Source organism: Triturus cristatus, chromosome 6, assembly GCF_964204655.1.
Source record: "Triturus cristatus chromosome 6, aTriCri1.1, whole genome shotgun sequence".
Taxonomy (NCBI): domain Eukaryota; kingdom Metazoa; phylum Chordata; class Amphibia; order Caudata; family Salamandridae; genus Triturus; species Triturus cristatus.
The window spans coordinates 214470447-214486315 of NC_140589.1; the positions used below are offsets into that span (position 1 = coordinate 214470447).

General features: G+C 42.6%; 1 protein-coding gene across 1 annotated transcript in view; it reads left to right on the plus strand.

Moving 5' to 3' along the window:
* The window catches only part of LOC146816658 (meprin A subunit alpha-like), a 120985-nt gene that overhangs the window by 21240 nt on the left and 83876 nt on the right, over positions 1 to 15869 (plus strand). Inside the window, exons 5-7 of the mRNA XM_085610562.1 lie at positions 3276 to 3351; positions 12365 to 12482; positions 13850 to 14025. Of these exons, the coding sequence (XP_085466688.1) occupies positions 3276 to 3351; positions 12365 to 12482; positions 13850 to 14025 (370 nt within the window). The remainder of the gene's footprint in view (positions 1 to 3275; positions 3352 to 12364; positions 12483 to 13849; positions 14026 to 15869) is intronic.

The following is a 15869-nucleotide window of genomic DNA, read 5'->3' on the forward strand; positions in this document are numbered from 1 at the left end:
GAGTGCTTTGCTTTTTCTCATTTTCAGTGCTTTCTCCTTGCCTTTCCTGCATTGCCCATCCTGATCGCTTTGTCCTGCCTAGCCTTGCACACTGCCTCCTAGCACCCTTGCCTCTTCGTAATACCTACATAATGGAGGCGTAGCGTAACCTCATTGAGCAGGACCCAGGCCCGGCTTTCCTCGTCCTGCTGCATTGTTCTTGCTCCTGTCTTCTCCTTGCCTTTTGCCCTGTTTCTTGAGTGTCTTCTCCTTGCATTTCTCTCATTTTTACTGCTTTTTCCTTGTTTTTTCGCGTGCCTTCTCCTTGTTTTTCCCCCGTTTTCACTGCTTTCTCCAGCTTTGCCCCTGTTCTATGAGAGACTTCTCCTTCCTCTTTCCTTGTATTCACTGCTTTCTCCTTGATTTTTCCCCATTTTTTTTGAGTGACTGCTCCTCCTTTTCACTAGTTTTCACTGCTTTCTCCTTGCTTTTCCCCCATTCTTTGAGTGCCTTCTCCTTGCTTTTGCCTCGTTTTTCACTGCTTTCCTCCTGCTATTCTCCCCTTTTTTTGAGTGCCTTCTTGCTTTCCCTCGTTTTTTGCTGCTTTCCCCTTATGTTTTCCTTCTGTTTTGAGAGCCTTTTTTTGGGTTTCCCTAATTTTTTACTGTCTTCTCCTTGCTTTTTTATGTTTTTTTAAGTGCTTTCTCCTTGCACTTCCCTCGTTCTCACTACTTTCTCCTTGCCTTTTCCCTGTTCTTGGTGTCTTTTTGCTTTTCTCTCGTTTCTCACTGACTTCAGCTGCTTCTTCTGTTATTTGAGAGCCTTCTACTTGCTTTTCCCTCATATTCACTGCTTTCTCCTTGCTCTTTCCCATTTTTTGAGTGCCTTCTCTCCTCTTTCCTGCATGTTTCCCTGCTTTCTCCTGCTTTTTCCACTGTTTTTTAGAGGCTTCTCCTTGCTTTTCCCTTATGTTTGCACTACTTTCCCATTGTTTTTCCCCATTTTTTGTGCCTTCTTGCTTTTCTCTCGTTTTCGCTGCTTTCTCCTTGTAAATACGGCACATTGCCTGCGTTTTTTAAATGACACAGCTAGGCACAGCAAAAGTGCTTGTGGCACCAAACCATTTCATTGTACATAAGCCTCTTACTTCCAGCTTGTTTCACAGGGTCAGGCTATTCCCAACCAAGGTGCAAAAGAATCATTATATCCCTTTTGGTGAAACTCAAAAGTATAAACATTTTACATATAGACTAGCACATAGATTATAGTTAGGTTAACTATGTTTCTGCAGTTTAGATTCTGAAATGAGAAAAATAATGTGATAACAGCCAAGGGCACATTTGAAGCTTTAACGTTGATTATTTTCTGAGGCCTACATCGAGTATAGTTCATTTAACTTGAGCATGCTTTACTATGGCTGACTTTAATTATGTGAAGCTATAACTACGATCAACCTTAACATCTGAATCACATTTCAAAATGCATCTATAATGTGCATTAGTAAAATTATTAAGTAAGATGAAAACTGGTGGCAAAACATCACCAATTGCTTCAATTAGAGTTATGATTTCTCTAATGAGCCTGCCAAACAAATGGGTGGGGCATTAATCAGCCACAATGTCTTTTGCTTTTCTTTCAAGAACCTTTTCCCACACACCAACTCCTGCATGGGTCACTGATGCACTCGTGCAAAAACCTGCTGTGTTTGTGACGTCACTAAGTACCAGCTACACCAGTGAAAAGAGTCTCAGCCCACTCCCTGGGACGGCCTAGTGGCTGCAGACACTCACCCCCTGCTTTGGGACTCTATCTCCAGCCTCACATGAACAGCTCCACTGCAGCGGCTCTTCATGGCTCGCGCCGGTCTCAGTGCTCAGACCCTGAAGCCACATCACCCCCCTGCTCAAGCACACACATAGCACACTGAAGCAGCAAATTGCCCTTCAAGCACTGTTCACATCTGTGATACATTGAGCGTAACTGGTTTGTCACAAGACAGTTTGGTTCTGTGCCCCAGCAAGGAGCTAGACAGCTGGATTTTTTATGGCCAAGAACAAAATCCAACCAGTTTCTATGTCCTTTCTGGGGCACAGACACTGAGGTCTCTTTCAGCTATAGACAATGGAACTGCTACATTTGGCGGTATAATACGGCTGCCACCCTATCAAATTCCAGTGAAAAGAAGACCAAGAAATGTCTGGAGCCAAAATTACATGAGCACCTTACGACCAGACCCATGAGCACCAAGCAAACCCCTTTACAAGTTTGCCCTCAGAGTAGTCAGGCGGCGCAGTCCAAGACCAACTGAGGGAGGTAGGGTATGCTGGAATTTCACATCTTCAAAAAGCACACAGTAACACCTTAACACTTTATAAATCAATGACCAGCCAGTGCTTTTATATTTGTGTCAAAAACGTGCTTTAGTACACATGCTACTATAAATATAACTTTAAAAACGCCTACCCTGACAACCCTGCCTCTTTAGTCTCTCCTGAACTACAGATCAGTGTGTGCAGGTCTCTCAGTGTTAGACAGTGAAGGTCCCTTCCTGTGGGGTCTGTCACATCTCTCCTATTGCATTTGTCACATAGTTCACATTGCAAAACCCATCCTTCCTCACAGGTGAAACCCCTCCCATTCTATTGTATTTGCCAGAGCACTCACAATGCAAAACCCCTCCACACTGTGCTTCCTACAGCGGCTACACCATGAAAAGCCCCTTCTTTGTGTATTTGTTAAGGTGCCTGTGTTAAGAATATCCCTACCAGTCGTGGAATTACTTCATTGGTGGACTAACACTGCTTCCCAAACAAATGCAAACAGATTAGCCATGGGGTGAAGCCAAAGTACCTCTCTCTATACTGCTTTCGATTGTACATGCTTAAGTGAGTCTTGTTAAACAACTCTCTAGCTAGATCTAAAAACAACCATGGAGGTGTCTTTCCTTCACCCAGTGACAAGCCTGTGCACTCCATTCAAAGCTCCATGAGAGGCGATGCTTGGTCCACACCAAATGCTCAGCTATCTTATGAAAATATATCATAGATCATAACAGTGTCTTGCTGATCTCGTCCGAATATCAACGACTTTTTTAAGTTCTACCTCATACGTTTTTTACCTAAAACCTTCTCGTATGTGATTTTTAAAGATGACTCAAAACAGAAATAGTCATTACAAAAATGCCGTTTGTTTTGATATATTCCATGTCGGTGTTTTGGGGTGAAAAGATACACAATGCTTTTAACAACTATACAATCCAACAATTCGTTAATCTCTCTTGTTTTCTTTCTGGATAGAGAGAGAGAAATGCGGTGACAGATCATTCAAAGCGATGGAAGTTTCCCATCCCTTACATCCTGGCTGATAATTTGGGTAAATATTGCATATCAATAGTTCTATCACATATTTCATATTTGCCCGCTACTCGCTACTATATATTTGTATGGAGAGCGTCTATTTGTACGGATCGTACTTCCTAGGTTGTAGGGGAATCCTTACAAGTACGAGTTGTATAGGGAAAACGCTCCATACCACGATTTGTAAAGCGTTTTTCCAGGATCAGAATCGGCCCCTGTTCACCTGAACACAAACACATTGAAAAAAGGAAGGGATGTGCAGATGGACAACAAATACAACAAACAGTGTGTAGCGCTCAGAACTCTTGTATACATAGAACACAAGATGAAGATCCAGTCACCCTCCTTAGAGATGATTACAGGCAATAGTTAACTTCACTAATGGATCACTATTTCTAACAGAAGGGGGAAGAAAATCTCATAATGACAGGGAAGGTCACAAATTTGAGACAACCTTCAAGAGGATTTTCAAGCCCACTAATCAAGCAAAGGTTCATGACCAGCTGTAGACCTGTTCCATTCCTGACATTTTCTTCTGGGTCTTTGCGGGTGTATTGTATTTGTTTTTGCTACTTTCAGTGCGAAGGGGCACACCAAGCCACAGGGACCCCCAAATAGCATATCTATAACCCATTAGGGACATCTTTGGTGTATCCTAAGATGGAGGAGACCCTCGAATGATTCCCTCTCTCAGTAGTCTTAAGGTTCCCGAGGGGGTAGACTCCCCTGATCCCTTTGCCCAGGTTCTGGATGGTGACAGTATCTTCTAGATTTGGGGGAGCAGTACCTCCACCTTAGGGGATCTACACATAGTAAATTAAAGTACAAAGCACCTACTATACACATTCCAGCACTTTTCCTCCCCTTAAACCAAATCATGAAAGAACTGAAATATTTATTGAGTACCCTTCAGAGTTTATAGGTTTTCTGTAGTATTTGCTCCAAAAATACACAATTGGACTAATTTTGTTTAATTTTCGGGGTGGAGAACTCTCTGGTCCTCCCTCTCTGTGCGGAAGACTGTCTTGGTCGCTTTGCACACTCACTGCAGTACAGGTCAAGTATTGCACTCCAACAGTTTCAAAGATCACACGCTGACAATGATCTGCCCTACTAGATTTTAGTGACTTTACTTGACTTGAGAAGTGCATGTTTCCAACCATTTGGTTCATGTTCATCAGTTACGTAAAGGCTCCATCTGAAGGATGAATTAGTAGTACAATATTCAAGACTCTAAGCCTAAAATCAAAGTAACTCTTCACACATTTCTTGGATACTGCACCCCCAACAAAAGATCCTGTTGGAGAGGTAGTGAGAGCAATTAGGTGGTTCCAGTGGTGGACGCGGGTTTTCAAGTGGATGGGAGCCTCCTAAAATATATTTTCACCACTGGTGCCTATTGTATTACAGAGTAGGCACTGCTGGACAGTGGGAAGCACCATTCCAACTGCAGGTAGTATAATATTTAAGACTAGCTGCTCCAAGCCCAGAAAAACTGCTTCACAACGTTATAAAAGGATGTACTTTTCACTAAAAATTAAAATATCACTTACATACCAGCACACCTGACAGGCATCTGCCCACTCTCATATTACCAATGTAGTATGTACAAAATGACGGCAAGTGCCTCTTTTGACATGGTTATCCTCCACTTTTTGCCTGGAACATGATGTTATTTCGACTGAAAGTGCCCTGCTTCTCTACTAATTAGGCCTCCAGTGCCAGTGCTCTTTCTGAAATCTGAGCCACGATTGGCACAACTTCAGCACCCCTGTAGGTCCCTAGTAAGAGGTACCCCTGGTACCTAGGGCATTGGGACTGAAGGGCGACAGCACAAATTGTGCCACCCAAGCCCTCAACAAGAACATGCAAACTGCCATTGCAGGCTGCGTATTTTGGTGCAGACAAAAGTGAAGAGTCGACATGGCATAAATCTTTATATGCCATGCCCACAGACACTACATGAGATAAAGGTAAGTCACCCCTACTGCATGCTTTCCAGCCGTAAGACTGGTCGCACTATATCACATGTATGGTTACATCTGCCTGAGCAGATATGACCATGCAATATCTATTGTAAGTGCACAGGGAAGCCCTAGAGATCTTGTGGGCTGGAAACCTGACCTTACGAGTTCCCCAGCACCATGATGGCTTTACTGTGCCTACAGGTGTTTGAGGAGATGTTTGGTACCAAACATCTCATCTTAATAAACCAACACTGATAGCAGTGTTGGAGTTATTAATAAATGCACACAGAGGGCACCTTAGAGGTGCCCCCTGAAAACCTACCAACTACTAGTGTGGTCACTGATTAGTCTCAGCCAGCATGCAAACACTAGTCATGTTTCTGACTTCATGTGGTGAGAGCCTTCACTCTCAGAGCCTGGGAACAATGCCTTCTCTGGGCAGAGGTGCTTCTCACCTCCTCTGTGGAGGAATGAAATTCCCAAGGCAGGAAGCTTCAAAGACGATGCCGCCTTTGAAATGCGACCCAGGCTCCTCCAGTTAGCGGAGGATGCCAACCCCCCCTGTCTTGACCCCACTCTTTCAGGAGGACAGGCACAAAATTTAGTAAGATCAGTAGGTGTGTCCACATTCACCCAGCACCACCTCTAAGGTAGGGCAGGTGATGTGGACCCCACTTTTCAAACTCCTACATCTTGTGTTCGTGAAAATTAGCCAACTAGGGTTAGGGATATGCCCCTCCCCAACGGAAGTGGTCATATGAAGGTGTAGTCACCCTAAAGGTAGGTAGCCCATAGGCTAATATCTGTCACTCCCTTTGAATGCCTCTAAATGTAATATTTAGGTGGCACCCTTCGACTCTGAACTTCAGATTTGATGGACCTAAGAAGAAAACGGACAACGAAGAGCTGCTGAGACCCAAGAACTGAGTGCCTGCTGTGGACTTTGGGTGCGAAATCTTGCTTGCCACTGCCAGACTCAACCATCATGGTGAGCTGTCTCATCCTGCTGCTGTGAGGATTCTAAGAACCCCAGAGGACCTCCAGCCCTTTTGGCATTCGCCCACAAACTCCCTTGGTTTAGAGGAGCTACTCCCCTACAGACCGCAGGCTCCAACAACCCAGAAAGCAAGCACCCATCAAGGGACATCAGACCCACTTCGTGAGTGACCCAGCTGTCCAGAAATCATCCCTGCAACCTGCTTGCCCCGACCGTGAAGACCACCTCGACGCACAGAGCTTGGCTGACCAACCTGCTCTGCACCCAGCCTGCCTGGCTTGGGTATTGACAAAATGGCTGTGCTCCGGAGCTCCTGTGGCCCTTGCAACCTGAGCCCCCATTGCAGGCTGTTTTTAGGTGGCCCCCCTTCTTCATAGCACACCAGCTACCAATGCCTTCAGCACTGTGCTCCCAGCTGAATCTGGGACTCTCCTGACGATCTGCTGGTGGAACAGTGGACTTAGGCCTACTGCTACACCAAACCTCGAAGGTGATCCCCTAGAACCAACTTCGAGATTTTCTATAATTTTTTTATTTTCTCCCATAGTCATGCATGTGCATAATTGCGCACAACTGTGAAATATTTTTAGAACAGTAACAGTTTAGAAGAAATTAAGTATCTGTGAACTAAGTTCTTGGTCTGAAACATTATATAAAAATAAGTTTTATTTTTGCAAATTGGTCTCTGATTTATTCTTGAGTGTGTGTCTCATTTATTGCCACTGTGAGTGCAACAAATGCTAAGCATTACCCTCTGATAAGCCTAACTGCTCGGCCACACTACCACAAATAGAGCGTTAGTATTACCTACTTTTGCCTCTGTATTCCAATCTGAGACCTACTGGGCTCTCTTCACAGTGTACTTCTTTATAGTGCACTATATAGAGAGCCAGCTTCCTACAAAAAGGTAAAGCATTTAGACTGAAACACAAGAGGGCTGGAACATAGAAACGTTTTCTTTAAAAATCTTTATTTCTATTTCTTTTCATACAGTGTTAAACTCACAACTTCGAGCTAGACCAACCAATACAGCCAGCATATCAGGACAACTTCATTGGCATTTCATATGTAGTAACATCATTTAGACACTACCATGTTCCTGTCGAACTGGTACTAGTGCTAGGGTCGATTCTGTTGCCGTGCATTGCTCGTCCCTCCCGCACCCAGCGCGATACCAGGTGAAGTCACCCCCCCACAGTCTCCTAGTGTCTTCTTTCTGCCCCAATACTGGAGTCAAACTTGCCGCTCCTCCCGCACTTAGCATGGCTAAGCCCCCATCTGCCATATCAATCCCCTGGTGGGTGAGGGTGTTGTCCTTGCACCCTTAGTCTTAGTGAAGGCCCTTCTTCCTCTGATGCCACAACTTCCTGCAGGATCACGGCCCAGTCCAAGTAGCCTTTCTGATCTCACACATACGTCTTTCCTCTGCTAATTCCCATTTGGCCATGGCTCTAATCGAAGCCTGAAGGGTCGGCCCCACCTTTACCATCCGTCTGACGACTGTCCATCTTTTTGCCAATACCAGCCTCAAAAAAACAGATTTTGATTCCGCACATTGCCATTCTTCAGGTGCAGGGTGACGCGCAGGAGACAGTGCTTCATGGAGACCTCCACCCTAAACCCAGTTGCCTCCTTCAGGCACAGCACCATGGCCTGCCAATACTGCACCTAGTTGAGGCATCTCTATATCATATGTGAGGAGTCAGCACCCTCTGTGCCACATCTTGGGCACTTGTCAGTCCTAGTCATGTAGATTCTGCTCAACTGCAATGGCATTAGATAGGTAAGATGCAAGACATAAAAGTGAGTTAATTTATAACGAAGGTTGTTAGACACCTCTTTGACACCTGTTGAACCAGCCCCCCTCTGACAGAGGCTCAGACAAGTCTTCTTCCCATTTAGCTTTGGCCAACATTTTGGACCTGTCCCTGTCCACCTTTATAGTCCTGTTCAACGAAGCGACCAGCATATAAGGAGGCCCTCAAGTGTACTTATCTCCCGGGGTCCTCTGGGAAGCCTGTCCATTTTTTGGAACAGTCCTTGTCAACTTGGCAAACTGGAGAAACTGCCCAGGTCCTGCCCCAAATCTTTCCAGCGCCTCTAGAAACGTGGTGCATCTATACCTCTCATATAGGTCTCCCAACATATTGCACCCACCCTCCCTCCACCCGGCCATTGACATGTTGCCACTTTTTCTTAAGAAAGGTTGCAGCCACCACAGCAGGAGACTGTGCTGGAAGGGGGGTCTGCAGAAAATAGCCTTCACTGCAGTCTCTCTTGCCTCGACCCACTTGCCCACGTTATACGGACATTGTGTTGTCTGTCGAGCCCCTGCCATAAGACATGTTGGCAGAGCTTCCGGATCATGACTGCTCCTTAACAGACTTTTCTCCCAACGTTGGATAGCGTAGGGGTAAAAATTACTATTCCCACTCCAGAGAGTGCAACAGTAGGGAAAGCGTTGGATAGCGTAGAGGTAAAAATTACTATTCCCACTCCAGTGAGTGCAACAGTAGGGAAAACGTTGGATAGCGTAGGGGTAAAAATTACTATTCCAACTCCAAACAGTGCACACAGTAGGGAAAGCGTTGGATAGCGTAGAGGTAAAAATTACTATTCCCACTCCAGAGAGTGCAAAAGTAGGGAAAGTAATGATTTAAATTAAATATAAGATGACATTAATTATCAATACTGATAAAAAGTTAATTAAAAATGATTACCAATTAATAACAATTAATTACCATTTAAAAATATTAATTATCAATTGATAAAAATGTAATACCAATTAATAATAATTAATTACCAATTACAAATTAATTATCAATTATCAATACACATAAATAAAAAATTAATTATTTACTTTATTACAATTAATTTACTTCCCACCCAATTCCCCTACAAACCCACAACCCGCTCCTATTAATAACAAATACAATTAACATAATTATCAATTAATCAATTAATATAAATTAATTACCAATTAATAAAAATAAATTACCAATTAATAATTAATTATCAATTAATTAATTATCAAAACATATAAATATAATTAACATTTAATTAACCATAATTAAATTACTTCCCACCCTATTCCCCTATAAACCCACAACCCGCTACGGAATTAAATTACGCAATAATTAAATTACATAACATTCATTCGTTTAAATAAATTAAACATACATTACAACAATAATACATCATTTTAACACATATACTACCATACATAACACAAAAAAAAATTCGATATTATGGTAATCTATATTTTAAAATTCGATATTATGGTATTCGATATTTTTAAGGTCTATATTTTGGTAATCTATATTTTTAAGGTCTATATTTTGGTAATCGATATTTTGTACCCCAATTTCGATATTCTGACCTATCTATATTTTGTAGAGTCGATATTTTGTCCACTCTATATTTTAACTTCGATATTCTGGGCAGTCGATATTTTGGAATCGATATTTTGGGTGTTTACCCTTTGTTCCCCCTTGATATCCCACCTTTCCACGACATATCCCCCAGATTGGACCTAGGCTACAGTGCTCATGTATAACAGGGCAACCCATCCTCTAAATTTAGGGCCACCGCACATTTTCAAGAGCACCCCCCACACATAGTCTCAGCACACAGTGTTGAATATGTTTTTGATATACAAGCTTACCAGTACTGCCTCCAAGTCCAACCCCTGCACTGAGGACATGACATGCATGAGCCTACGAATATTCATAGTGGTACTCATGGTGGGCTTGAAGCCACACTGGTCCTCCTGCACCAGCGAGCCAACTAGCCCCCTGTAACCTATTGCCTAGAACCCGTGAAAGTATCTTACTATCTACATTCATCATAGCATTTGGACAATAATAGCCAACCAGCGTAGGGTCCCTGCTTAGCTTTGGTAGCATTTCGATGATTCCCTCACCCAATGACTGCGGTAGTGTGCGCCGGACACTCGCCTCCTGGAAGACCTCTGCCAGCTGATCCGAGAGCAGATCCCAATATAACTGATACAACTCTGGTAGGAGACCATCAGTTCCTGATGACTTGCTCCTGGGCATATCTTTAATGGCCATATGTAGCTCCTCTTTAGTCAGTTCCACCTATAGGGCCTCTAGCTGATCTTTTTTTTGCAACCTAGGTAGAGTCGACGCATCCAGGAATGGAGCAAAGAAACATGTTTCTGTCTTCAGTGTAGATTAGAAATGAAATGTAAAGAAATGTTTTACAGATTTGTGTAAGGGCTGGTGGGGTCTATGCAGTCTTTATCAGTGCTCGCTTTGCTTTTAAAATATGTAGTCATTCATTTTTCATGTAACTAACACTTGCCCGGCCCACCAAAAAAGATGGAAAGCAGATGTTGGTTGAAAATAGGAATATTAATGTATCACTAACCCTTTTTATTAGGTCCTCTATATTGCAATTATTAGATTTAGAATTATTAAACTGCATACCCGGGGGCTTCTTGGTGCTAGTTGTTCATATATCAAGCAGTGCTGCAAGGAACTGGGTCCATATCAATTTAGCTGCTAAGGGTATTCTACGACATATGAAGAAGATTTAAGAGCTATGATAAAAAAATACACATTTTATAATGGTGAAACTTTGAATATATTTTTGAGTATTCAAAGACAACAAAGACAACAAAGTACTGAGGGGCTCATTTATACTCCAGAGTACTGGTTTATCTTCACCAGGGCAACGGAGTAAAATATACTGTTGTCCTGATGGAGTAACCGCATTCGGAATTTAGAGGTGACATCTCTTGACAGTAGCAACCGTCATAGCGGATGTATGATGTTACAACGCATGCTGTTACAACGCATGCTGTTACAACGAAAGTTTTACAACGCGAGTGCATTGACAACGCAGGACATTACAACGCAAGTCTTTACATCGACTTGCACTAGATGGCGTGCTAACATTAAAAAAGTGTAATTTATTATTCCAACTCCAGTCCACGTAACAGTAGGGAAGGTGTTGGGATAGTAAACTACACTATTTTTAATGTTAGCACGCCATCTAGTGCAAGTCGATGTAAAGACTTGCGTTGTAATGTCCTGCGTTGGCAATGCACTCGCGTTGTAACAGTTTCGTTGTAATGGTAGTGCGTTGTAAAAGTTGCGTTGTAAAGGTTGTTCCCCGTCATAGCAGTTACTGTCAGTTCATTGAAAATGTGCCATGCTGCTCTGTCAACATCACAATCTCAACATCACACTTTCCATATATTTTTATTTTCAAAAAGAAAATCCCAAAGTGTACATTTAAAAAAAAAAAAAAGCCAATGACCCGCTCACCATGGGAGTTTTTCCGCCACAGCGTGGGTGTTATTAAAACATTTTTACTTTCACTTATTACCATGATTTGAATGACGGTGAAATTAAAAACTGTCCATTTGTCTACCCACTCTAAATAGGTGGGAGGATGAATGGCCAAAACTCCGAAAGCTGCTATGCCGTCGGGCCATCAAAGGAGTACGTCAGTGCCGGAGACGAGTAGTTTCCCTCACTGAAATATATTTAGGTTCTGCCCGACTCTATATAAAGCGGGCCCGAACTTCAGTTTGGCAGAGAGGGCACTCCGTCGATGTTGTGATGTGCCCTCTCCCTCAAACTCTAAATCAGGCCCTAAAGGGCCTTTACAATATGAGTGGAATTTGACTTAACTGCTCTTTAAAGTATAGTAAATGCTTCTGTATTGCTCATGTGAAGTACCTGAAAGCGTTTATTTGATATGTTATGCAGGCAATGATGTAATTAATAATGATAGTGCCAATCTGAAGAAAAACTTGGAAGCTCTTCTGTATGCTAATCAGAAGCAGCAGTAACAGTAAGGTCCAGACACTGTTTTTCAGAATAATCCAAATGTAAAATTGAGTGGGACTAAACATGGAGATGTGTCGAAGATCACTCATTGTGTCAGGGCGCGACATAGTTCGAATTGACAACTGCTACTTAATGATTGGTGTTTGACCCAATATGTGTCAACCTTTTTCACTGCGATGCTTAGTTACATTGTAAGGCACTGCAACACCTTTACCTAAATAGAAATATGTGTGTATTTTACAGACCTGAATGCTAAAGGTGTCATCCTTCAGGCACTTGAAATGTTTCGTCTAAAGTCTTGCGTGGACTTTAAACAATATGAAGGGGAGAAGACATACATCAAGTTTGAGAAGCTCGATGGGTAAGTCCTTGTGATTTAGGTAATAGGGTATATAGTGACAGCATATTAGTGACTGACAGCCCTGTTCCCAGAAACAAAAAGGGAGCATCTTCCACTCATCGGTCTGCGCCTGCTTTTTCATACATTTACAACTCTTTTGATTCATGGAAATCCGCAGCTGTACACAAGGACATATGAATTTACTAACTAGGGCCCTCATTACGATGTCGGTCGTAAAGCATTCGACCAACTCCGTGTAGGAATAATTTCCGACTGACTCGGATTCCGGGAGTCCGACCGACCGAGTACTATGTTTCCGAAAAACGTTCGGTCAGACTCCCATTGACTTCAATGGGAGCCTGTGTTCCGACCGACAACACAGGCTCCCATTAAAAAAAGGGGTGGTTGCAGAAAACCTTGCACCCTGTGGCAGGCACCCCATGATGCCTGCCACACCATGCATGGTTGGAAATAGGGGACCCATGGGTACCCACAACTGGGCCCCAACCGGAGGCCTCGAGGTGAAGGGGGGCCAGCTAGGGGCCCCCAAAGTCTGCTTCCAACAGCAGTTCCGTGTCGGACGAACTGAGTCGGAAAGGCTGTCCGAATCTGACATCGTAATAGCTCGGTCGGAAACACAGTCCATTGAGCTGTAGGAGTTACCTTTCATCTTAATCGGTCGGCAAAGTTTCCGAGTCAGTCGGAAACATGGGTTCCGAGATGGCTTCCGACAAACCGAATGCCGTTTGGAGACTTACCGGCTGACATAGTAATGAGACCCTAGGTGTCAAAAGAAAGTCCAGAACATTAAAGAATCATCTAGTCTTGTAAATAAATAAATACATTATAATTTGAGAGGTTTAGGCCTTTTCTCTTAGGCCTAAACCTTGCTCTTTTTCACCAGGCAGACAATTCTCTAGTGTAAGATAAGGGTGATATGCCATTGTCCATATTTTTATCCTTGTTATTTTCTCCAATGTGTCCTTTCCACTTGCCAAAAAAGACATGTGGGCTATTTTACCACTTGTAATGCAAAAATACTAAAAATTCTTTCTTAGTGGGTGTTTTCAACCTTTTCAAAGTATCCCAATTAGCCTCTCTTGGAATCATTTTAGTGATCCTTTTCTAAACTTGAAATGGAGGAAAATCCACTGGTGGATTCCTCCCTATTGAAAGTGAAGTTTAAGGTTAAAACTCCTGCTTCAGTAAATTAGAATGTACACATTCCAAGCCTAAATGCAACTCTTTTCTAACTGTAGTTGACACTTGTGCTCACAAAATGGCTTTGGCCATCAGCCCCTGAAGAATAACCTTAGAATGCCTAACTCAGGTGCTTGCACTTCACGTTCACATAGTTTATTTAACATGTTCATTCTTCATATCCGCAGATGTTGGTCGTATGTTGGTGATTTACAAAGCGGACAAAGCCTGTCTATCGGTGAAAGATGTGACTATAAGTACATTGTTGAACATGAACTCCTTCATGCACTTGGATTCTACCATGAACAGTCAAGAACTGACCGTGATGACTATGTCAAGATTTGGTGGGATGAAATCATTGATGGTAAGTAGTGGAACAAGTCATCAGAAAGGTGTAGTCATGGAAAACTGCCTGTGGTGAGGCTCAGAGAATTTGTTTCCCTTCCATATTGGGCAGATCAATGTGATAATTCATGACATTTTGCTGATTGGCTTCCCCTGAAAGGGATGGAAAAAAGGGTGAAGGCAAGCAGTTATCAAAACGTTATAGGCAGATTGGCAGGTTCGCGTGGTTCATGGATGTAGCTGGACCACATTTTGCCAGCAGAGAAAATCTATGTGAATTGCAGAGAATGGTTGGAATACCTCCATTTCTTTTACTGGCCAACATAGCAGATTTGGGGTTTTTTGGCCTAAATTTGCTCCTCAATTTAGATTAATGGGGGATTTCACTGTTTTGCAATTTGCCATTTTTTTCACCCAGGCCTACCTGCCATCCTGGAGGACAGAATGAGTTAATGTGTGATGGTGAGTGACCCACCAAAAACTCAAAAACATAGTTGAACACATTTATTGATGTATATTTATGTTACATTGAGGCATTATTGCACAATATTGTTTTCTTGAAAGCAGCACATTTTGAATTTTAAATTCAGTTGATCAAATGATTCAAGAATATGTAAGCCCAAAAAAATTGTGATTGTTCAAAACCAGTTTAAGTAAAGGTATGTGCTGAAGGCATCTGATCCATTGATGGTTCAAGGACATGTTGATAATCAGAGAACATGGAATAGTTAGAAGTTTGGTAACATCAATTTATCTTTGATCAGCCACAGGCCAGTGACAGCTGTCACTTCCATCATTAAGCGACTTAAGAAGCTGCTTTAGACACATCATCCAAAGTCTGTGCTTTACAAGTGATCTCAGAGATCACAAGCCATTTTAAAATATACTTGCCTTCCACATACATGTGAACAAGCACTTTTGGAGCTTGGAAGCTAACTCTGCAGAGTTGAAGAAGGACTTGATTTTCCTAGAAGTAACTTTCTCAGTTCAATCCCAAGTTTCTCTGTCTAGTACTCTTCCTTTTTGCCTCTCTTTCTATTTATTTGTCCCTTTCATTTCATAACTCTCCTTTTCTTTCCTGTCAGACCCATGACTCCTGTCCTTCCCAACTCCTTTGATCTTGTTTTCAGTAAGCTAACCGTAGCTTCCTTTTCATCATCTTCTGCCTTAAGTCTATGAAAGGCCTACTGCAAATTCATATCTGTGCTAAGGAGCAATTCCTTCAGTTAGTGACATGGGAAATCCAGGTGAAGACCATCTCAGAGAAACCAAAGAAAGCTAATTTGGGGCATACACCCTGTGTGGTTAAAACCTGTGCTAGGGTGATGACCAAGTTGACTTACCAGTTCTCTCTAACCGGATTTTCTAACAAGGTATCCTACCCAGAATCCAGCATAGTTTCTACTCCACCACCTTGGTTATCTCATTAGTCTCTAATGTAACTCACAAGGACTTCGCCTATCCTTTGTTCTGGCAGTCCCCACCCCCTTCAAATGCAGACCCTGTTTTAATGTGAGGACTGGGTATCAAGTTCTCCATCCTGGTTTCTACATTTTTTATGTACTGTTAATGATGTACTAAAGGTAAACATATTGTTTTCTTACTGAAAGCTGGACTGGAATGTACAGGTCCTGCAACACTTTCAGCCAATTCTCAAAACCCACTGTGAGGGCAGTAGGGCACACAGGCGTTACTGGGCCCCAACGGTGGTGGTGCAAATTGGGCAAAGTAGACCGTACATGATGCTCAGGGTAGTGAGGGAGAGCTGTCCAAGACAGTTTAGGGAGGTAGTGTGGTTGGTAGAGAACGCAACAATCATACAATAGAGACAATGCGTGCTCATTTAGAAAGAAGTGCTTTAAC